This window comes from Rhamphochromis longiceps, linkage group LG14 (assembly GCF_057381845.1).
Source record: "Rhamphochromis longiceps isolate RC_006_pf linkage group LG14, R_longiceps_female_GT1.1, whole genome shotgun sequence".
Classification (NCBI taxonomy): Eukaryota; Metazoa; Chordata; class Actinopteri; order Cichliformes; family Cichlidae; genus Rhamphochromis; species Rhamphochromis longiceps.
Window position 1 is genome coordinate 31,314,317 of NC_140570.1, and position 23,277 is coordinate 31,337,593.

The 23,277-nt window shown below is 40.3% G+C and overlaps 1 protein-coding gene across 5 annotated transcripts in view; it reads left to right on the forward strand.

The window, feature by feature from the left end:
- The window catches only part of robo1 (roundabout, axon guidance receptor, homolog 1 (Drosophila)), a 221,124-nt gene that overhangs the window by 74,918 nt on the left and 122,929 nt on the right, over positions 1–23,277 (forward strand). For 3 of the 5 annotated variants that reach the window (XM_085429417.1, XM_085429416.1, XM_085429419.1), the window contains exon 3: positions 1,709–1,798. The exons of 1 other annotated variant lie outside the window; for it this stretch is intronic. In XM_085429417.1, the coding sequence (XP_085285543.1) occupies positions 1,709–1,798 (90 nt within the window). Of the gene's footprint in view, positions 1–1,708; positions 1,799–16,697; positions 17,652–23,277 lie in introns of those variants that run through there. One more of the 5 variants, XM_085429420.1, reaches the window with a different exon arrangement.

A 23,277-nucleotide genomic window follows, 5' to 3' on the forward strand; every position in this document is an offset into this window, starting at 1 on the left:
GTATTTGATTTAGTTTATATATGCCTGGTTGTGGAATTATGTATACTATTTTTTTTCTTTTATTTTTTTGCAAAAACACACATTTATATTTTTGTCCTTGCTTTCAGGCTATAATTGCTGCCAGTGTCAAGCTACATTTTTTTCCAGTAGCAGATGTTTGTGTTTAATCTGTCTGTTGTGAACAAATTAAAAACAATCTCTGACTGCCGGTGTCACGCTATAATTGTCAGACAGTGCATCAGACCTGCTGTTGATGTCTGTGTTTCTTCATGCCATGCACATTTTCATCTCATTCGTTACATGTGTCATCACACTTCATTCGCATGCACGATACTGAGTAACCTACATGGTTATTAATGTGTGACTCAGTGGCTCTGCTCTCCTGTTGTGTCAGTCGGATCCTGTTGCTTAGACAAACACACAGGCAGAAAAGTGCCAGATAATACGTTCGGGCCAGCATGAAGCCCTTTTACTGCCACGCTAATTGCATCACTGCGAGCACAGCAGGGGTGCGTAATCGCTGCATTTTGAATGTCTTCTTTGTGGTTACCATCATTAATGTGTCCAGTGCTGTTGTTAAATGTGATTTCAGGTCATTGCTGTGTATGAAAAGTTTGCATAAATTTGGACTGTCAATTTTCTAATGGTGGGAGTGGCAGACGATATTGTAGGTCACCTTCTTCTTCTCATCTAATGGCTTAAAGTACTCTCCAATGAACAATTCCGTCTGCCCGTCTGCTATTTATCTGAAGTGATGCCAGATCTCATTGAGGAAACAGATACTTCCGACAGACTGCCACTCACTTAGCTAAAGGGGTTAGATGATTAAGATTCAGTTTACCCCCACCACCACCCACCCCAACTGCCCAGCCCACATTAACCCCCTGTCAGTGGTACACAAAAAGAATGGGCATGGCTGAGCCTGATTTATTTCACACAGAGTCATCATAAGGGCACAGTGGGCCTCTCGGCTCCTCGATAAGCCAGATACACCAGGGCCCCGTTGGCCTTTCTTTTTACTCTCTTCCCCGTGCTGTCCCGCCCTCATGCAGTCTGTCACACATACTCAATCTGTCAATCCAAAAAGAGAGACAGGCACAAAGACGGGCACAAATCAAAAGAAACTGATTAGCGATTAATGGTGCATCATTGTATTTGCATCAGGACTGCGTGCACGGTGTATGTGTGTGCATATAGAGTGATGTTGTCAGTCATGCAGAGTGTGCCCTGGCCCTCCCTCTTCTGTCCACCACATGTGCTCCTATAGGGGTGCAGCCACTTATGGCTATTGATATTGTAGGGATGACTCTGTTGTGCGCACACATGCTCACATTCAATCCCAACACAGGGTAGCAGAACAGCCTCCTGCTGAGCCCAAAGAAAAGCTGAAGATTGCATCAACCGATCATTCTGATGGATCTGTTCTCACCTACCGGCTGATTGAAACTTCAAAAGTTTTTGGTTGCTTTGTTTTAGGCACATAAAAAGGAATTTAAACAAGTGTTTGGATTATTTGATGTTTGCGTGATGTGGGTGTTTGGACTCCTCTGCAAGAGACAGCGTTTACAGGGATGGAGCCTGGCACTTCTGAGCATATTTACAGTCTGCCTGTGTCAGGGAGGCAGAGGGCTGGAGGTCTGGACCGTGGGTGTGGAAAGTGGGCAGAATGCATCTAGTTTCTCAGTCCCTTTGGTGTTATTGTTGACAGAGATGGGAGTCGCTCAAGATGGTGCCAGCGAAGGGGCAACACCAGCTCCTACCACTGAGCATGAGGATGACAACTCTTTGGGCTACACAGGTACTGCTGCTGCTTTTAACTTAAAAGTCCACTCACATATGTTCTGTGTTTATTGGTTACACAACACTACTTTTGGCTGTTTTTAGTGGAAATATGTCTCAGTGCTCACCTTAAATTTTTGCCAATCAGTTTTGAAGCCACTGAGTCCTCTGTGCAAACTTTTAGTAAAGTAAGACCGGCCTTGTGTCCAGCAGTAAACTTTAGAACAAACAAAACAGGAACTCTATGTCAACCAAGGTACCTGCCCAGAGAGCAGTACACATTCATTTTTGATTTTTGTTTGTTTATGTTGTAAATGTTTTTTAAGGTTAATCGTGCATGATAGATGTTTACTTTGATTACATAAACATGCAAGAGGATAATAATAGATAAGAGGCATTGATTTGTAAATAACTGAACATAAATCAAGGTTATAGATCAGAGGTCAAATGTGATATGATATTTGGATGCAAACTAAAGTGTGGTATTTAGAACCCCCGTATATTAGTATCATTTCCTAAATGTTGCCAACACAAACAAAGGCAGCAGAATTTTAAGTATAATTTTAAAGATAAATTGCATTTTGTGAATGTTTGACCTTATTTTACTCTAAAGAAGAGGTCAGAAGTCCAAAGGAATATGATACTTATCATGTTGACAGACAGAATGACATGCATGTCAGTGGTACCAAAAACATAACTTTCTTGGGGGATGTGAAAAAAATCGAAATATTTTCCAGGTTCACTTTTCGAGAGAATTTTCAAGTTCAATTTTCATCTTTTTTTTTTTTTTTATTGATCTGCAATGAACAAGCAAACATTAGGCCTCTCTTCTGCAAAACAGGTTATACTTAGACTTGGAATTCAATTTAAAATCAGAAAAAGTGAGCTGACTGTCACAGCAAGGCACACCAGCCAATTATACTGTACCTAATCCTTTACTAAGATTGGCAGTCAAAAGGATTTCAGAATGCTTTCAGAACAGCCAGTTGTTTATATTTTTCAATCAGAAAGTATTTTCACAGAATAAATAAGCACTTAGTTTAGACACCATGTTCCATATGTGTTTCAGTGGAAGCCGCTTCTGAAAGAGGAGAATTGTGGGAAAATGAGGCACCAAACTGAATAGCATTTGTAGTTGGATGTCTTCAATAAATGAGTGCTCTGTAGGGAAATGAGAAGCCAGAAGCAGCTTCTGAGCCCAAGAGACTAACAGACACACATACGCACAAACTCAAAAAGGAAACAAGTCTGGAAAAAATTATTGATGATGCATGTGTTTTGTTTGAGTTTTGGGCTCTTTTCCCAGAGTGCGGGTGAATAGTGTTCCCCCTGTGTTGTTGTAGCAAGAAGGCCTACCTCACTAGGTGATTTACCGGACCTCACACATCTTCAGGAAATATTGTGAAGAAAAGGGAAATCCAAATTGACTGCCAAAATCTTTATGTGGTCCATCACAATGTGTTGTAGCCTGGTAGCTTGTTTTTATACTTGGACTTCTAAAAGATAACCAGCAAAACTATAACATAACCATCAGAAACACCATAGTGTGGCCTTCATCAGTAATGCCAAGGGAAAAGGTCTGAGACATTACAGATATCTCCTAGAAAATGGCAGCTAATGACCTAGCTAACAGGCCTTGAAGACTTTGAATGCAGGTTTAAAGAGGAAAATCATGTTGTGTCTGCTTCACTGCATTTGTGTTCATCTTTAGAATGATAAATCTACCTTTTGGACAGTGCCAAGAGTTCATCTTTAATCTGGCCATTTAATCCCATCTGTGCATGAAAATGAAGGAAATCGATCTGGCCCAGTCAGTGAATTGGAAATGAGACTAATGTGCCCTAATACCTCATTCTGCCCCTGATAGAACAAAGTGGGCTGCTGCCAAAGACTCCATTTACAAGGAGCGTGACTCTCTGGATGAAACGTGAGGATAATCTTGACAGCTGCCAGTCTGAGCTAAAAAAAAAAAAAAATAAAAAAAAAGACTGCTCCATTAATTGTTAAGGTGAAGAACCTTTTAGGTGCCTGGGTTTGTTTAATTATGAGTGTTTTTCATTCGATCTCTGTGACCTTCATCCAGAAACAAAGTTCATTGATTTCTGTGTAAGTTTCACTGATTAACTAATCACACTCTATGCACGCGATTCAAGGATCCTATGTCCTTGTCATCCATGTCCTTTTATAACATGTCTGAAATCACTACCAATATCATCATTACTTTAACCTGACCTTCTTTAGTTTAGGTGAAACTAAAAACAACTGCCACATGTCCAGGCACTGACTCAGTAATGTTTTATATTATGGTCACCCGGGACTAATACAGCCTACTGTGAATTTTATAAGGAAACACAAGCTGACCTGAAGTTTGTAACACATTAAAAATGTTTTTTATTGGTCCCTTATGATATTGACTCTGAGCCAGCTCTAAATTGTTTCCCGATATCAAAGAGCTTTGCACAGAACTTCACATTCATAATAAATGAGACTGACCTGTGTGAAAGCAGTGGATTAGAAAGGCACGCTAAAACTCCTGCACTTACACTTTGCTAGCCAGTGCTTGGCAGGCCTACACACACAGAGGAGACAGGTCTTTGGTTCTGCCTCAACATGAAAGGCTGAGCATTACTTCAGAGAGCACATCAGCACTCATATCCTCCCTCTCCGCTGACAGCTACCATTGCGTTTGTCACAGATCACAAAGGACGGCAACTTCAGAGAGCTGCTCTATTTGTAAGGTTATGGAAATAGAAATAGGGAGGAAGAGAGGGAACTGAAGGTTGCCACGCTGTCATCACTGATTGGCTTCAGAATAGAGGGGTCCAGGCATGTCAAAATGCAGCATTTTATCTTCTCTCAAAGCAGTCACCCCTCAATGTCTCCAAGAAACCATTCACGACACTGATGGATGTGCAGACAGGTGATGGGAGAACAAAGCCGTGTCTAGCCGAGAGCTGCGGAGGCATCAAGGTTAATATTGCTGAAGATGTGATCAAATAGAAATTATCCATCAGGGCGTTCACATAGTGCAATGCAGGCTGTTAGTCCACATTTCTGTAGTGAAATGAAAAAAGGTGTAGTGCGAGTGATAAAGATGATGACTGTATATACACCATGTAAGATATTCATTCTCTAGGCTGTTGCTCCTTTTTGTCTTTACAGTCACTTCTACTGACTTACTCATATGCATACTTCTATCTCTAAATTGTATGTAAGCAATAAGCACTGGTTGTCACATTGTAGTATATACTGTAGTCGAGTCATTTCTGATGATGTCTCACACTCTAAAATACTGTATTTGTCAAACAGCAGTCACCTGATGTCTACCTAAGAATAAACAGTATTCTACCGAAACATCCACCAGACTGATGCATATACCAAGTGCAGCATGAATGTAGAAAAACATTTAGTGTGTACCCTATTCATGTTGAACCATGCTGGTACTTTCAAAAGAATATAGACAACACTGAGCTGAGCCTAGCTTCTTGCCTATACTGTAGTAAAAGCATACATTGTGTGACACAGTTCTGTCAGGTGTCATTTTGTCACATGGCACATTTTTATTTTACAATGACGATAAAAGCAAACACAAATTTAATTTTTTGGAGGGAGAAGGTATTTTTTTATATTCATGCTAATGTTGCAGTAGTTATTGTATGTTCAAATCCAGCATATTTAACTAAATAAAGTCTCAATATCTAATCAGTTACACTCAGTTTTACCAAGTATTGATTTTGGTCCATAAACTAATAATAAAATCATTTTAAACCATGATCTATCAAACTGCACAATCAAACAAATTTAGCAGAAAAGGAATTTTAAAAATCAGCTGCTGCTACCAAACTGTACAAAAAGCAATTTAACCTCTAGGAAAAGAAATAATACCTCTATTTAACTGGAGTGGATGGAGTTAATGCTTACTCGATGTCTTTATGATCTTGGCGCTTGTTTTCACCTTATTGATGTGGAGCTGAAGTGGACTGTGCCTGGATACATGGCACAGACAGCGTTATCATGATAGAGATGGAGAACTCTATTCCCTGTTCATCCTTTCTTTTCATTACTGGGCTCTTGCGCTGGCCTTGAGTCCCCACCCTGAAAACCAATTTCCTTGACACCATCACCTTCACATATATTACCCAAGAGTCCCCACAGCATCATCGTGTCACATCTCCATGACACTCATTTATGTTCATCAGACGTAGTGCCCTGATAATCATGATACAGGAAGCAAAGAGAATTGTACACATTCAGCTTGCTGCACTCACACACATTATCCCCAGTATGGCAACAGCACTCATTTCATAACAGTGCAACAATAGAGAGATATCCCTTGCCACGCCTGGAGGAGCGATTCACTTGAGATATAATTAGTTATAACCAAGCACTAATGCCCTATATACAGCTTCCCCGTAGTCTCTTTGCTGCTGGAGGTTTTTTTGTTCCCCATCCAATCTCTTTTCATCTCCCTGATCTGCACAGCTTAGCTTAGCCCTGTCCAAAAAAATAGGTCTATTAGCCATTCTTGTCAGGATAGCAAGTGTAGTAATGTGGTCAAGATGCACTGGAGTGGCAGTAAGATTGGAGATGGGAGTTAGCATGAGTGCAAAGGGGTCAAAACACAAAGACTATGAGGTGAGAATTAAATTAGAATATTCAGATTCACGTTTCTAGTGTCCTCATGATAATTGGGAAGAAAATTGGATGGGGTTTTGCTAAGTGCTAATAATCTTCTGCTCTTGTCCTGTCAAATATGCTTTGTTTCCAAATGAAAGGATAATAAATGTTTTGGGGGTATTTTAGAGTGTAAATGGGTCAAAATTTTCCATTCCTAAATGGTAGTGGTCGAACTGGTTTGGTTTGTCCAGCCATACATAAGTTGGTGGTTCACAAAGTTTCTATAACAGGGACCTCAAATGAAAGCTCAGAAAGGCAAACCTGTCACATGTCAGGGTGAGGATCCTGCCAATAAAATAATTTCAGGAAGAAATCTTTACCTCATTTTATTGACCTGTTTGGATCTCTTTGCTCAACACACAGAGAGGCTACTATAATTCTGGTATAACAATGCAGTAACAGTGTTGTGCGCACAAGTCCCCAAACAATTTTCCTTTACAAAAGAGGCAGCTGTGAGCAGAATGGCTTTTTGCAAAATCAGAATTTAATCTGTTCAGCACAGCAACATTTGGTACAGATATGTGGAGTTAGTTAGTTATGTGATGAAATTCGGTGGATTTACAATCAAAACATTGACTTGAGAGCAGAGGTACAACACACTACACTCAATTTCTTGTTCCAAGTGAAACTCATTTGTTTTCAAAAAAGTAACCTCTGTTAAAGACTGTTAAAGACAAAGTAGGACTGGTCAAACTAGACTCATCATTAAGCTGAGTTTGACAAAACATTAACTGGAGCTGAAGGTAGTTTGTTGTCAGTTCATTATGTACTTGAAGCATTACATAGCACTACAATCTATTCACAAGCTTTTTGAAAGGGAGAGAGCATTTGAGTTTAGTTATTTATCCACAAATGCACATTAATTACCTATCCTCAATCAGCCTGGCACAAAGGCAGGATTGATCAGGATCTAAGAGCAAGGGTAATTTTTTCACTTAAGCTACAGTTCAATAAAGCCCTGATCCATTTACTAAAGTGTACTAAAATGTCTAAGTGTCCCATAACTACATCTAGGATTCCAAAACAACCACCAAAGTATAAAAACCCTGATGCATAAGCAGCACAAGGGGGACCAAAGAAATTTTGCCTTTGGTTTTAATCTTGTGACTCATCAGTGGCTCTTTTGAACTTGTTGTATGCCTCCCAGATTTATTGTTTGTAATGACCCATCCAAAGCACTGGTGTTTATTATTCCTGGCAAAACTCTGTAGTTTATATGTTCACTTCCAGAGTTGCCTTTGCCCTCAGATCAATTAGCTATCTTTACGAGCCAACGCATAAGGAGTTCTTCGACCTCGCCGACAACCCCATGTGCTCCTCCCAGTAGAAATTACTGTAATAACTGTCAGCCGGACTGACTGGTTGATGATCTGTAAAATCATTGCTGGTTTTATTAGTGGTGATATGATTCATGCATAGTCATGTTGGACATGAAGTATAGCCAGAGACAATAATAAGCCTGTTTCTCTGAGAGTCGGCGTGAGCTGCAGGGGTGCTGTGGAAACTCAACAGTGTGACTGTGTCTCAGAAGGGCTCGCTGTCTGTGTGTGTGAGAGAGGGGAATATCACGAGGAGGTGGGCTGTAAATCTGAGCAGCACCTGCTCCCTCCACTCTGGCGCGTGGTGTGAGGTCAGCAGCACCCAGATATCCCATCGATCATATTTATTGCATTCATCACAGCACCAGTTTGTTTTGGCAGCTGATCGCACCAGGGAAAGAAAAAGAAAGAATAGGCTTTTTATTTGAGGGATGTGAATGCTTTTAGCATGAGCAGCGTCTTTCCTTGCTCGGGATCTTAGAAGATCAATCGCTGATGTTGGCTCAAAGCATCCACTGTAACCGCAACTAGAATGATATTCTAAATACACTTGGAAAGTTACTATAAGAACTACCTCACAGGAAAAATATTAATGCCCCATCAATTCTCAGCTTTGTGCCACTTTAGGTTTGTGTGGATTATTGAAACAACAGTTTGTGTTGTTGCTTCACTGATCAATTTCTTTTCAAAATATAAAAGAAAGATTTTACAAACCAAACCATTTTGAATTAGGAATGTTAAGCAGTAACCGGCTATAATAAAAGTAGCTGTAAGACTCTGACAATGGCAGTGTGGGCCTGTTGGCTAGCTGAATCACTGGACTGGCATAAAATGTGGTCCTAGAAGGTTTACCTTGAGAGCTTTAGTTTTCTCTGACTTCTTACCTACCACCACAATGTAGCTTAGTGAAAACACTAAACTACAACTGGATAGCTTGTCAAGGTTTTGCAGATACAAAATTATGGCTTCTTCGTGATTAAAACTGTAAATAGTGATCGTCTCCGGCCGTCATTAGTAAATTAGGAAATATAGCTGTAAAATTAATGGCATCAAAACAAGCCTTATGCATTATTAGTCAGAAATATTTGTATTCTAATATTCTAAACTACAATTGTCCTTTACACTTACCAAACTCAGGTCAGGATGTGGAGTGTGTTAGCATTTAGCCTTAAATGCTACTGTGCTACAGTCTCAGAGAGCTGGTAGTATTGTAGTAATTTCACAATAGTGTACGCTCAAAACTGTTAGAAAATCCACTTGTTAAGTGACAGATCAACCCTGTTTCCAGTGTCTGAGTGATTAAGGCTGTCATGTTTTTAACATGTGGTAATGCTGTGTGTGTTGTTTTATTTAATAAAAAAACAAGCCCCCCAAAAATAATCAGTAGTCATTCTGTGCCCCTCCAGCGTTTTATAAGCACTATTTATTTGTATGTGCAACATGGATTCTGGACACCAAATATTAGAATGTCTTAGACTTCAGCAGTGCATCTTTGTAGAGCCAACAATGTAACCGATGTAAGTGGCTGATGTCATCGCCAGTACTTATGCTTGTGTTAATTACTTTGTGGTCGTGCAGTTACATTTCCAGGGGGCTGCACATCAGGCTATGTTACAGGGTTTCAGAGAGGTTTGTGGGTATGACGAACCTATGCTGTAGATTTCCTGCTGAAGTCTAAATCCCCAGTCAGGCAAACTAAGACTTCAGTGTGAATATTGAGTATAGGATCAGGAGTTTTTCACAGCAAGTAATCCAAACCACATAGCAACATATTAATGACAAACCTTGTAGTGAAAGGGATCATCTCAGATTTTCTCTTGGATAAAATCGGATCTATTTTCAGCATCTTCTTCCTGCCATATAATGGTATTTATCTCTGCCCAGCAGGAACCCTCAATATGAACTTCAAGAACTGTCAAGAACAATCTATCCCCCCTCCCAACCTTTTCTGTGCTAATGCGTTTATATTAAACTAACCATACCTCTGTAGCGAGGACATCCTTATACCCCACTTAGCACAACTTCACTTCCCCTCCAAACATTGCTAACAGAGCTGTACTTTTTTTTTTTAGAAATAATTCATTTGGGATATGGTATATCATGTTTAGGTGGAAACTATCTTTCTAACTTCCTGCTAACTTCTAGCTTGGCTAAATCTTATAAAGCCTATTTTTCTTAGATGCCTGGTTGTTAAAACAGGTAACACCTGTTTTAACAGGTGAGAGAGCAGCCATGCTACTCACTTTTTGGAGGTGAAAATTTTTATTTCTGTTTTTACCTCTAAGTGGTGCCTCAGACTTTCTATGAATTCTGGGAAGTAAAGGAGCTTTTAGATTTTTTCTTACTTACTTTTTTCTTACTACTATTATTTGTCTTATTTCTTAATCAGATTTTCTTTTCTCTATTTTATCTCTTGATTTTTTTAAATGCATAGCTCTTTGGTCAACAGTTGTTGTTTTCAATGTGCTATATAAATAACTTTGACTTTGCCTATCTGACAGTACTTCCATCTTAGCTGAACTACTGCTTTTCTCAGTTAAAACTTGACTATTTTTTTTAAAGAAAATTACCTGAATGTGGGTAAAATGAGCAACTGCTCTTGACATAGACGCACTCCAGAACATTCTGAATATATGATTGCCTATAGCAATACTTTTCCTTATATGTGACTTTCTTTGTACAGGTATGCCGTATCTGCAAACCAGTACCTACAGAGTTGACTCAGTTGGACATAAGAGTCAAAACCTAAATATACTGTATCAGACAGCTGCAGTGTGTGACTTGCATAAAATGAATCTGACCAGGAAATGATTGTTTATGTTTCCACCTAAATTAAAGTCAGATTGCTGCTCCACTCTGGCTCTTGTTTTCAATCTCACTGCCATGTGATTGGCTGAGGTCCAGCAGTGATAAGAACAAAAGAATCTCTTGGCTCAGTTACTGAGTCCTACTGTCAGTCATTAAAGCTCCTGTGTCTCTAAAGCAATTAAGCCAATTAAGCATGCAACACAATGCTGCTTCTTTCTTCCGTTGTGCATTTTTATGAGGGAAGGAGGGAAGTTTTGGTCACTGAACAAGCTGCATTCAAGGAAAATAAGAGCATCCAAGGACAGCCAGAGAGGCCTGTACTGTTCAAATCTTATCTCCACGTGATGCAAGCACAGTCATGAATAAAAAAAAAAAAACAATCAGATACCATAGTGAGCGCTGCACAGTAATCTGAACGCTTGATGTCTTTCCATACGGAATGTGGTCTCGCAAGACGAGAGTCTGAACAGAAGCGACTAATCAAAAATGTTCGGACAACAGAAGTAGAGAACATTCATGTTAACTTCCCCAATGTCTGTTGCTGCACATATTCCAATGTCTGACTGTATTTTGATGTCGCTGCCAGCGTGTTACGTGATAGCTGGGTTATTTTAATCAGACTCCACAGGCCATGTCGAGGCTGACGCTAAACAGATGCTAATGTGAGGCCCATTAAAAGACACAGGGAAAGAGGGATTCAGTGTGCGCAGGCAAGCGGAAAAGCAACAGCCTGTTTATCGCCTCATCCTGTTTTGTGTTCCAAACCTCGTTGTGGCATCCTGCAAAGCACCCCTTCTTTCTTGTCGTCAGTGCCCACCCCGGCCTCGCATTTCTTGCAGCAGTGTCATGCATGAGGACATTCCCTGAACAGAAACACATTTGTTCTGTGATTTTCTTTTAGTGGATCTCTTACTTTTTTTTTTTTTAAATGCCTGAACAAAGATTCTATAGTAAGAAGACAAAAACTCTTACTCTTTTCTTCAGCTTTTGTTACATGCAGCTTTGCATCTTGCTTTTTTGTTTTGCCTGTCCTTTTTTTGATTCTGTGATATTTCTGTCAGTAGAGAATAGCAAAAACATTTTGGTCATGTCCAGTTTTAAAAGGCTTTTTGGCTTTTGCCTTGTTCCTTGGCTGCACGTTAGTGGATTAACTGTATTTATCCTGGGACAGAGCCCAGAATGATACATTCTTGGGCTCTCTTGTAGAGCTGATGTTCCAGTGTAATTGTGCATAGTGGAGAGGCATCACGAAATGGCCTGACAGCTGCTGAGGTTTCTGTCATAGATGTTCCAGAAATATGACATGACTGCACTTACTGCACACTGAATAGTGTCAGGGTCTAAATATGGCTGATTTGAGACTAACTAGACAGCTGTGTTTTTAATTTGATTCATTGTTTGGCACCGTGGCAGTCTAACTCCTGAAGATGTGTGCACTAAACTCTTGTCCACACTGGTTGATGAGCCTCCCCCATTTCATTGATATGTTAATGTTTTTGACTGTTCTGTGGTTAAACACTGCAGTAATTCTCTTTACGGTAACTGTAGTGAAATTCTTATGATTGTACACCTAGTTATAGTGTGGTTGGTGCTCCTGAAGCTTTATCACCCCCTCACCAACCAATCAGAAATGATTTGTTGCCACAGTGACACAGTAACAATAATATCATCCAACTTCTTCAGGACCCTAAGTCACCTCTTCTTTCCACCTCACATCAGTTCTTGTCTCCCACTCCTTCCACTGAGTCTGTCATGCCTCCTAAAAATCAAGTTGTCTCAAGAGAGACCTGACAAAGAAGAAGTTCTCATTGTAGGATCCATGTATGATGAAGCAATCTTTATTCAACATGATATATTCTGCAGGTTCAATCCAGCACATATGCAACACTTACTTTGTTTTACGTTGTTAAAAAAATGGGTATTTCTGCAAACTGGCACAGGAGTTTTATGAAGTCCAATTTCATATCTTTAATTGAATCTGTTTTAAGTCCATCTTTTGCTTTGTGGTGACTAGAGGACATGGCTTTTTTCTGGTCTTCTTTTGTTTATTTCATGGAGCTTCAGGTCTGGATCTGAGCATAAAGCCCAGAGAGACTTGACCTTGCTTGTCAAAGGACATTTCTCTCCTGACATCTCAGATATTCTCTTTGATTTGTGATGGGCTACTTGTGCAACTGTAAAATGCATTACAGTCAAAATCAGGAGCAGGACAAAGTTTCCCTGGAGGTGTTTGCTGATTGTCTTGTAAAATGCTATGAGAATCCATTTAAACAAGTCCTTTTTTCTTCAAGTTGTTCGTCTTTATCTTTTGAAAACACCTTGGGGTTGTGCTGTCCACTGCTAACTCAAGGAGACTGTAAATTTGAATTGTTGTGTTATAAAAGTAGCACAATGAATAAATAAAAGGATGGCTCTGCAAGGACACGACATGAATGAGAAGAAGCTGACTGTAGTGAATGTGAGGCGAGTAAAGTATGGTAACAGTCCAGCCGAAATGCCTGTGAAGGAAACTCAAACATACTGTACCTGTGGTTCCAAGGTGACTCCAATTGCAAGTCTGTCTCTGTTTATGCCTCAATGGATTTAGGAGTAACAACGCTAGCCTGTGGAACGTTAAATCCCATACTGCATCACTTTTCTGTCTTCTGGGAAAGAGTGTTGTGTTTGCCTCTCAATAGGGAGCATCTTTTTGAGGGGGAAAGTTTTTGTCTTATGCGATCTTGTTTGGTGTGCTGGCGAGATGGGAATGAAAGCCATTAAATAGTCTTAGTCAGAAAAAAGGGGGATGTAGGCTCCCTTGCTATAGCCTGCCTGTGTTTCACCCCATCACCTCTGTGCTGAGGGGGCCTAGGTTTTGTGAGGAGGCCAGCAGAATTGAAAAGACGCCCAGCATGTAGTCAACAGGATCCCCTGTGCTGCTGCATGCATAGAAACGTCATAAGAAAAGACAGAATGTCCACAAACTCCTTTTGAATATTAAAAAGAATTATCAGAGAAAGAAAAGACTGGGAAGATGAGAGAGAGTCTCTCCTTTGAGCATTGGGATGAAGAGATGGAGAAGGGAGCGAATTTCACCACGCATATTGTACATAGACTTGCCCTCATTAGGATCCCATCGTACTCTGGGACGAAACATTGTCCCTGGATTTAGGAGGGTAGCCAAGACTGCAGGGGTTTATGTATTTTGGCAGATCTCAGGAGTAGCAGCATGAAGGACTGGTGGGAAGTGCGGCAGTGTTTGCAAGTTGTTGCTTTGGAGAATTTGGATTGCATTTTTATTATTTGCTACATTTTAAGGAGTGTCTTTTATCTAATTGGAGCAGGGATGAATTAAGGAGTGTTTGTGAAATTTCCTTACTTCAGTAGATTGTTTGAAAGGTGTGTTTTTATATGCACATCTACATTACCCTGGCTCTGTGTTGTGTAGACTCATCGCCATGCAGATTGTTGGTTTGCTGGTGATGGTGTTTGCAATGTTGGTCATGCTGGGAGTCCCTAAAGACCATAAGGGTCCACACGCGACCCATCGCCTATCTGGATTACAGAAGTCCCATTGGTGCAAACAGATGCCAAACAATCCTGAACTTCACAGAAAACATCAGACTTTGAGGCGATTCCACAAGTGTAGCCAGATCTTTCACAGTAAGTACAAAACTGCAATGCCATGTAACTACCAGTTGAAATTTTTGACAGGATCAAAAAGTAATTTTAGTTAACAACTGTTAAAACATTATTTGGAGCACTTTGCAGTCTGGGAGCGGGTGTTTTTGTGTCCTTTTTTACCTCACAAATTCTTGGAAGATGTTTTGTAGGAAACGTTAGGCTGTAGTGTTAAAAGCTCTCAGCTTGGCTCTTGCCATCACAGCCTTGATATTGTGTCACTTTTTTTCCCTTTGCTAGTCTAATCAAGGTTATAGAAGGAAGTGTGAGGACAAAGAACCTCCATTTACAGAGCTCAGTCATCATAACTTGTACTGGCTCTTTTCTTTTCTTGTCTTTTCTTGTCTTTTCTTTTCTTTTCTTAACAACCATTGAAGAAGAGTGAAGAAAGAAGAAAATAAACTACAAGAAGACAGATTACAAAAGACTTTAATGTAATTTGACCATATTTAGTTATTGTCCTGGTCCTGGTTAGAGTCCAAGAATGGCATAAAAGCATAACGGCATTTTATTGTTGGGAACAATTTTCGGCCTCTCTTGTGTCATCTTGGGAGGGGGGGTTCTCCTTTTTTGTAGCTAATGTGAAAAAAGACATAAGACAGCCCTATGAGTGATCTGTGACACAGATAACTGTGTCTGCTATGTGAAATTCAGTTTTATACCTACATTTTAGTCTTTGCTGGGCAACATCTAGCCATTAAAATACTCACGTCCTCTTGTAGCAGTCAGCATTTTCATACACCCTCCTGTGTTGATGGAGCTAACCATGAACTTAGCTGATAATTGCTTCTATGTTACTGTCATCTGCTGCTGGCTAGAGGAAATTTTACTATTCAACTGGTAGTGATCAACTGAACAGCCACTTTAGAGATCCAGGGCTGCAAAAGCTTTTAGGAAAACCTGGCACAAGGATGGAGTGAGAATGGAGTGTGTAAAAGTGTAATGTAATGCACACATGGATGAATGAGAAACAAAAACAGACTGCTCTCTTAATATGTCAGTCATGTGGAATTGTTCATCAGCAGGAGTGAAAACTGGGGCACAGAGAAGGAAACAATCAAAGCAGCGAAGGCTTAAAGTAGATCTAAGAATATTTTTTTAAATTTAAGAATGCAGAAAGAGGTGTTCTAAACCATGCGTGTTAGAAATATTTTTAATTTATGTATTCATAATAATATTTTTACCATCCAAAATGCTGTCATGGTAAAACAGAAAGGATTGTTAGGGCTTGTTATACTCTGTTTCCTTCCCTCTAATGAAGATGAACGCCTTATAACAGTAATCACAGCAAGCCAGTGTGCTCAGGTTTCACAGTGTGAACACTTCCTTGTTGTCTGAAAAAAGCTGGGGCACATATTTCAGTGCCAGGTGGTAATACTGCCACACCTTCTTTCACGAAAGCAGACAAAGCAGTCGTTGTTGGATTATTTCACATAGTGTTCACTGGAGGGCGCTGTGTGGTAACAAATGCTCAATTGATCCGACACAGACGCTCTGATCTAATGTGAGGCAATGTGTCTTTCAGTGGCTCTTTTTTTGCTATTCCTTTTTTTTTCTTTCCACATTTTGGGTCTTCTAATAAAGTATATAGTATATCCTGCTGAGTTGTAATTTATACATGTTAGACAGCTACTCGCTGTCTAAAGTCGTCATGCCTACTATTGCGCCTCAGAAGTTGGGATCTATAAACTGCACTGATTTGACCATAGCGGAGAAATCTCACAAAAAAGGGGGAGCGGGACGACACATTTTATATAGGTTATTCTGTTGTTGTTGTTGTTGTTGTTGTTGTTGTTGTTGTTTTTGTTTTAAGGAAATGATAAGCTAGAATATAAATACTGTCAGAATTCAATTAACTATCTGTGGTCATGGACGGTGCACTTTGTCGCAATAACTGTGAGCTGTTTTCTTTGGGTTTATATTAAAATGTATTCATACTGTTTCTCTGAAACGGTGGAAAGGCTGGGGGTATTTGGAAAAACATGTTATGAGTTCAGCTCCCAGTCTCAGCATTTAGCTGCTTGGACTGGAGGACTACTGTTTTACATGTACTGTAAAACAAAGGGAGTTTTAAAAACAGTATTGGATATTTAAAGAAGAGATATTTCATCCAACTCTAGCCTAATGCTTAAAATGATTAAAATAACAAAATTTTATACCTAAAGTAGTTTATAAAGTTGCATAATCACTGGTCTAAGAAACCATCGGAGGGAAAACAAAACCTTAAAGTATGTTAAACCCATTACAGGGACTACTAACTATGAGTTGTGAAAACATTATATTAAATCCCTGTAGGAATAGCACTGGAATCGGCTGTTGCATGTTCGTGGTCAGGAGCCACAGCAATAATAAAACACATATCCGGATAGACTAGCTTTCTAGGGTTTGTCTCATGACTGGACATACTGAAAGAAATTACAGTAGACTGCCAGTTGTCTCTGTGAAACTTTGCTGCTCGGTGGGATCCAGGCAGGAAGAGGTTAAATTTCCTCTCTGCGAAAGATTCGGGTCTATGGAGGGGGTAGAAAGGCGCATACCAACTGACGAGGCATTCCGCTTTCCTTGAATGAAATCCTGTGAATATGAATCCGTATTCCCCCCCCACTCGCCTGAGGTTCGGTGTCTGCGACGCGCACAAGTGATAGGAGTTGCAGCGGAGGAGAAACGGGGGGGAAAGTGATGGAAAAGTTGCAGTGATCGTGTGTCCGGATCCGGTGGATGAGAGAGGATAGGACTAACTCGCAAAGTTTCCGATCTCAAGTGACACATTCAGAACTGGAATGAAATAATGTGACTGCAAGCAGTTTAGCGTGGACTCTGGCGACCGCTGGCGTGATTTCACGCACTTTTGGACTTAAGTTTTGCTTTGCGCTGGAATTATTACTTTGCTACTTTTTTTGCACAAAGGAACTAAACGATTTAAACAACACATCCTGGTTGATCAGTGAAAGCAGCAACGGGATGAATCCAAAGAAAGGATAAAGCTCTGCCACTTCTGCGCTGAGAGATTCTAGCACACATTTAACACATGCTATCATTCAGTTGAACTGGACTACTGGAACAGAACATGTGTTGAAATCTCGGACTGTTTCTGTTTTATTCTTTCCCATCTCAACTCCCCAATTTCACCTACACCAAGAAGCCATATCAGGCTCGTGTTGGACTGATCTTGGACTTTTATCATTTGCGTTTGGGACTCACAAACGAAAATCAGTGTGTTTGTTTTTAAACTGTGGATTTTAAGCTTTTTCCCTTTGAGTGAAGTTTGACATGAAGAAGCGGATGCCTCAATTTTTATTTATATAATTTGGATTATACGAGAACATTTCTCACAAGAGAGACGTTGAATGATGTCTCCAACTTTAATTGGATTTGTATTTCTGTTAGGAATTCTCCATGTGTGCTCAGGTAAGTCGTTGGTAATGATTCAAAGTAATCTGCTAGCCTTTAACTGGGGTTTTACTAGCTGAAATGAAAAATTCGGGGAAGAATTAAATTCAAGTTTTAATCTTTAATTTTATAAAGGCCGTTTTAAAATGATTTAAGTGACAGTGGATGCACAAACGTATTTGATTTAGGAGCACTCCGTGCAGAATGGTTTCTGCACTAATGTAGTTACAAACTTTACCAGAAATAAGTAAACACATTTTGAGAGCTGGGGTTTTGTTAGGAAGTGTGTTGTAGTCATTGCTCTGCCCTTTGTAAGATGATCCTATTTTATTAATGTATTTTCTTTCACTTTCATGCTTTGAAATGAGAAAAGTACACGAAACGGTGATTTTTTTTTTTTTTCTTTCACCACAAAAGTCAACATCCAGGGTAAAGGGGTTGTCTTAACTTTTAAAAGCTGAGCACACATAAAGTCACACATAAAGTGCTGAGGCCGTATGGGATGAGTGGAAAGAGCAGCTATCATCGGTCATACAGACAGCACATGCCCCTATGGGGAACATGTTTCTGTGTATGTCAAGATTCTCCCCCTGGACCACGATTATTGCTGAGTGCAACACTATTTTTATGCTTATAAAATTAAAATCAAATCACAGAGATTATTCTCTTTTCTTTCTTTCTTTTTACATCGGTTGTTTTGTAATACAAATGTATGCAACTCATGTAGAACTACAACAGTTTTAGGTGTCTTTGTTGCCTAATCCTGCATTACCCCCCTCCCATTATCTTTCACATTTTGTTTCTTCTCACCCATCACATGGATCTCTTTATAGAGTTTCTGGACCGTGCTAGCTGGGGTTTCCAGGTCAGCTGCTTCAGAGTTGAGAAGAAATGCTTACCACCTCATTTTAGGACATTAAGAGGAGAGGGTTTGGAATGGGGACATTTTGTAGACAAAGAACTGCACAACAAAACAAAAAAAACTAGTTATCAGAACTTCTATACAGGAAGATGCTCAATATACATTATATTTGTAAAGAAACTACTGTGTCAGAGAAATAGCAGTGACATTTGAACCCTTTACTGCAGTTTACTGTTGCTACTGCACACCTCATTACCTAAGTAATAGTCAGCAAAACTCATACTCACACTTAAATGACTTTTATTAAGCCTTAAAGTGACCTATCCCCAATAAAATATCCAGTTCATTCCCTATAAGGTCTGGCAGCCCATATTCATCCATTTTTTGATTCAGTGTTTCTGCATTGAGTTATTTGAACCTCTGACTTGTTTCATGCAAGTTTGGCCATTGTTTATTGTATGGTGATGGGGAGAGCTTGTGAACCTACAAGAAAATATTGTAGCACCTAAACAGGAAGTCAGGTCAGAGGTGAGGGCTGAGAACTGAATCTGCTCCGCCCTAAGCTGGCTCCTAAGCCAGTAATGGTCCCGTCCTGTAGGAGAGCAGAGTTTCCAATTACTCCCGTCTGTGAATGTCTCGGGATGTTTTCTGGGGAGAGATGGACTGGACAAGAAATACTATAATGACTAGCCCTGGTTTAGACACAAGTGTCAGGAAAATTAGATTTCATGCCACTTCCCAGGAAAAAATATTTCACATTTGCCACTAATTGCATGGCTGAGAACTTTATTCTGGAGTAGGGAATATATCAGATCCCTTAAGCAAACTCTCAGTGGCATTTAGTAACATGTCTTTGTATCCTATTCTAAACGTTCAAGATTTAGCCTGGGTGAGAGAATATATTTTTAATACTTCTTGTATCTGTGAAATAGCAAGTAAGAGATAAAATGACCTTTGCCCTGACAGACTTGTGATGACTTGCTTATTGCCGCTTTGCTGTGTGTGAAGGGTGTAAATTGATACCTCCTTCTGTCTTGTCTTGCCCTGTTATCAGAATGATCTGTCCTCCTGCTATACACTAAATGGTTGTTATCTCTCCTCCAAGTGCTCATCAAACCTTGCACTCGCCTCAGAGGTGCCATTCAGATGAGGGCAAGAGGTGGCTCTGCTTCTCACACACAGAAAGATGCTATGGATTACTCTGAGGAAATAAGGGTTGTTAGAATGATATATATATATATTAACAGGGAGGCTCTACCTTTAAGGCACATATCAGACTTTCCTCTAAAAGTTGGCTTCTATGCTGTTATAAACCCTTGGAGTGATTACATCCAGCCCAACAGAGTGCCTAAGTGTGAATGTGTAGTCATGCTGATAAAAACATAGACAGTGGGAGTGGTACCACCTCGGTAAGCATCTCCAGCCCCGGCACATTCAAGCTGTGGAGGTCTTGACAAATTGACCCATAAGTGCTGATAAATCGTGGAGCACTTCCACCTGCTACATCACAACATTTCATATGACAGGACACAGCAGGTTCCAGAGCCAATTAATGGCCAGAGACCACAGGTGAGACGTATCTCTGTCTCCTGGCTTCTTACCACATGGCCTGGAAACATGCTCATTAAAGCCAGTCTTTCCCTTACCCATTTCTCTTTATCAGTTCTGTGAAATAGTGTTTAGGAGTTGCTTCAAATGGCCCCAAAATACAAATAATCATTTCACTGCAGTTTACTGCATGTGGCGAATAAAATATGATGAAAATTTGATGATGATGAAATAATGATTTATCTGAGCGTTTAACCTTCTGAACTGATTTTGGGTAAGCAAAGCAGATTTCTTAAGAAATTTGAGTCTCGAGTCTGTCGTGTCACCTCTAAAAATCTCACACCTGCGTGAGATGATGGTGTCCATAAAGCTGTAGCTCCATAACTTCCACTAATACACTTTAATCTGATCCTAATCCGAATCAAACTGGGTTTTACACCCTAAGATCCGGGATTAGGTAGACTTTGGCTTAGTGAAAACACATGGAGGAATGTGGGAGGCCAGCGAGTGTGCTCTTCCTGTCCATGAGAACTGTGGCTAACTCATTAATGACCGACAAGATAAACATTTCAAAACAGTTTGTTTGAGGGCAGATAAATTAGGCAGTGACTCTTGATGATCTGCCTTCCCTCGGCTGCTCTTCTTTTAATGACCTCAAAGGACTGCTTAATTGGATTAATTAACAAATCCATCTGACGTCAATAGTTTGTAATTTGCCGTGGCTGCAGCTCAACTGATACGGATGTCTGCAAGGAGAAATGGAGGATTTAGATTTAAAAAAAAAAACCTGAGGAAGATACTTCTCAATGTCCTTTGTGTCAACTTCTTGGTATTTTAAGTACCACAGGAATTAACGGCTGTGTCTCACCAGGATTCAGTTTAGACGGTGTGAGTTTCGTAGAGTATTGCTCGCTCCATGCTGATAATGTTGTCATGACTTACTTAGCAAGTATCACTTTGTCTGTCAAGTTGTCTGTCGGTCTAAGCCCCAAAAACGTATAGCCAGACAGAGATAAGCTGTCTACACTAAGAATACTCTGGAACATAACTTCATATAAGTCATATAAGCATTTTAGTCTGCAGCTGGCTGATATTTGAAGGCAGCAGGCATGTCTAGGCTATTAGACTCCTGGGCCAATATAGTTAATGCATCTTGTTCTGTCGGTTGACGTGGAGGACAAACATTCCCTCTTGCCACTCGGTCTAAAAGTGATGAATGTTGTGTCCTTATAGGATGAACGGTGTTGTCTGGTTTCCGTCCCATTTCACAAATGGCACCCTTAGAATTCCCACAGCTTTCTGTTATTAAAAAAATATAAAGACCTTTTTTGTTTCCTACAGAGCCCTACAAGTTACATTTGATTCTGTATCACACATGCATGCTTTTTTGATCTATCCTGAATGTATTACTGGTGTCCTGATCATTTCAGTAATATAGATGTGATCAAGAATAAAAGACAGGCACATGGGGCTTGTGTTTGTGTGGGGTGGCAAAAGGGGCTTAAGAAATCTCTTCATCCTTTTACCCATCCCCCACTTTTTTTCTTTTCTTTTTTTGTTTTGGCCCAATTTTTTTAAGACTTGCCTTTTTTGTGACTGGTCAGTGCAGAGTCTTTCTTAAATAAAGCAGGCCGACACGCAGAAAAAGCCTGTGGGGAAGGGACGAGGAGGCCGTATTGTATTGCCTTAACGGGGCGATTGTAAGGCATGGAGGAGGGGAAGAGAATAGTTCACCAGAGACTGAGGGTGTGTGAAGAGAGGAGTGCAGCTACACACAAAGGCTACCCTAGGGTGTTGAAGGGGGATGGAGGGAGGAAGAACAGAGGACGAAGGGGAGGATGGAGCAGTCAAACATACCACGATACGCCAGCTTGTGGGAATACTCTTGATATGGCTCCCTGTGCGCACATTGCATATTCTTACTGTTCCCTCATGGCACTGCTGAATGTGCTGATTAGGGTGATAGAGGTGGTAAACTGTGAGTTGGGTTTTTTAGAGGAGGACATGTGGGGACAGGTGAAGTTGATTTTTAGAAGTGCTGAGTAAATTAAAGATCCTGGAACAAAGCTTCAGTGGTGCGGTGAGGGTTTGGTTTGGTTTTCGGGCTGCATGGCCAACATCCCTCACGTGTCTAACATTTGCATGCTCAGGAACTCTCACAGGGCTTGCCCTGGGCCTACCGTTTGCTGTGGCGGTGAAGCTGTGCTACCGTGGGGTGCTCTGCCTTGTGCATTTTAAAAAGGTTCAGACCTCCCTCCCTTTCATTTTCTCCACTGGGGAGACTGAGAGATGGCATTGAGGACAGCCTTTCCCTGTATCCGTCTTTTCTTTCTCACTCCCAGAGCTCAGGCCTCCTCCCAGCCTCTGTGACCATTCTATTACCCTCTCATTTCAAGGCCTGGATACACTTTTGAAATGCTAAACCTCCCTTTGGTTATAACTGACAGGGGAAAATACCATTAAAGAGGCTGAGAGGAATAGATTAAATTAGCAGTTAAAAGAGAGACTGCTAATTAGTTGATTAATGTATTTGGTTCCTCCCCCTCTCAGCTATGCTGCCACTGTTAAGATTCAAGATTCCCTTTGGTGACAAGGTTGTCTTCCTATATCAAACATTTTTTTATTATTATTCTGTTTATTTTATGTTTTGAAACATTTGTTATCTATTTATGCAGTGCAGATTCATGATTAAAAGCCACTCTTATTGTGAGTTCTGTCAGCAGCTAAATCTACTGGTTCCTGGGGGCTAATTCTGTCACACAAAAGACAGTGATAGAAGTAGGAGGGGTGCACTTTATTTAAGGGGAAGCACTGAAAAACATAATTAATGGGAAGGTGACCTTGAAACTTACTATTACAGGACTGCTTTTGGAGCCTGTTCTACCATTCAGCAGTAACCATGGTGAGGAGGCTTCAAATAACTGGGTGATTTTTTTTTTCCCATCATGTAAATACACTGTTGCTCTGAGTTAAGAGATTAACTTTAATCCCAGCCCATTATCAGCCTCACATATTTTCTGGGAATTGGTGACATTATTTTTTCTGAAACCTGATGTCACCATTGAATCTCACACAAAAACCCCAAACTGTTTTTTCCTCTTATTTTCTTGGTTGATAATGTGTGAAGTGCCACAGTCTCTAAAATGTCCAAATGCTATTGAACTCTTTGAACAAGAATAACGCCTTTTAATTATGTGTAAAGGCTCCGAATTTCCCCTCTTTCAGAAAGCTTTT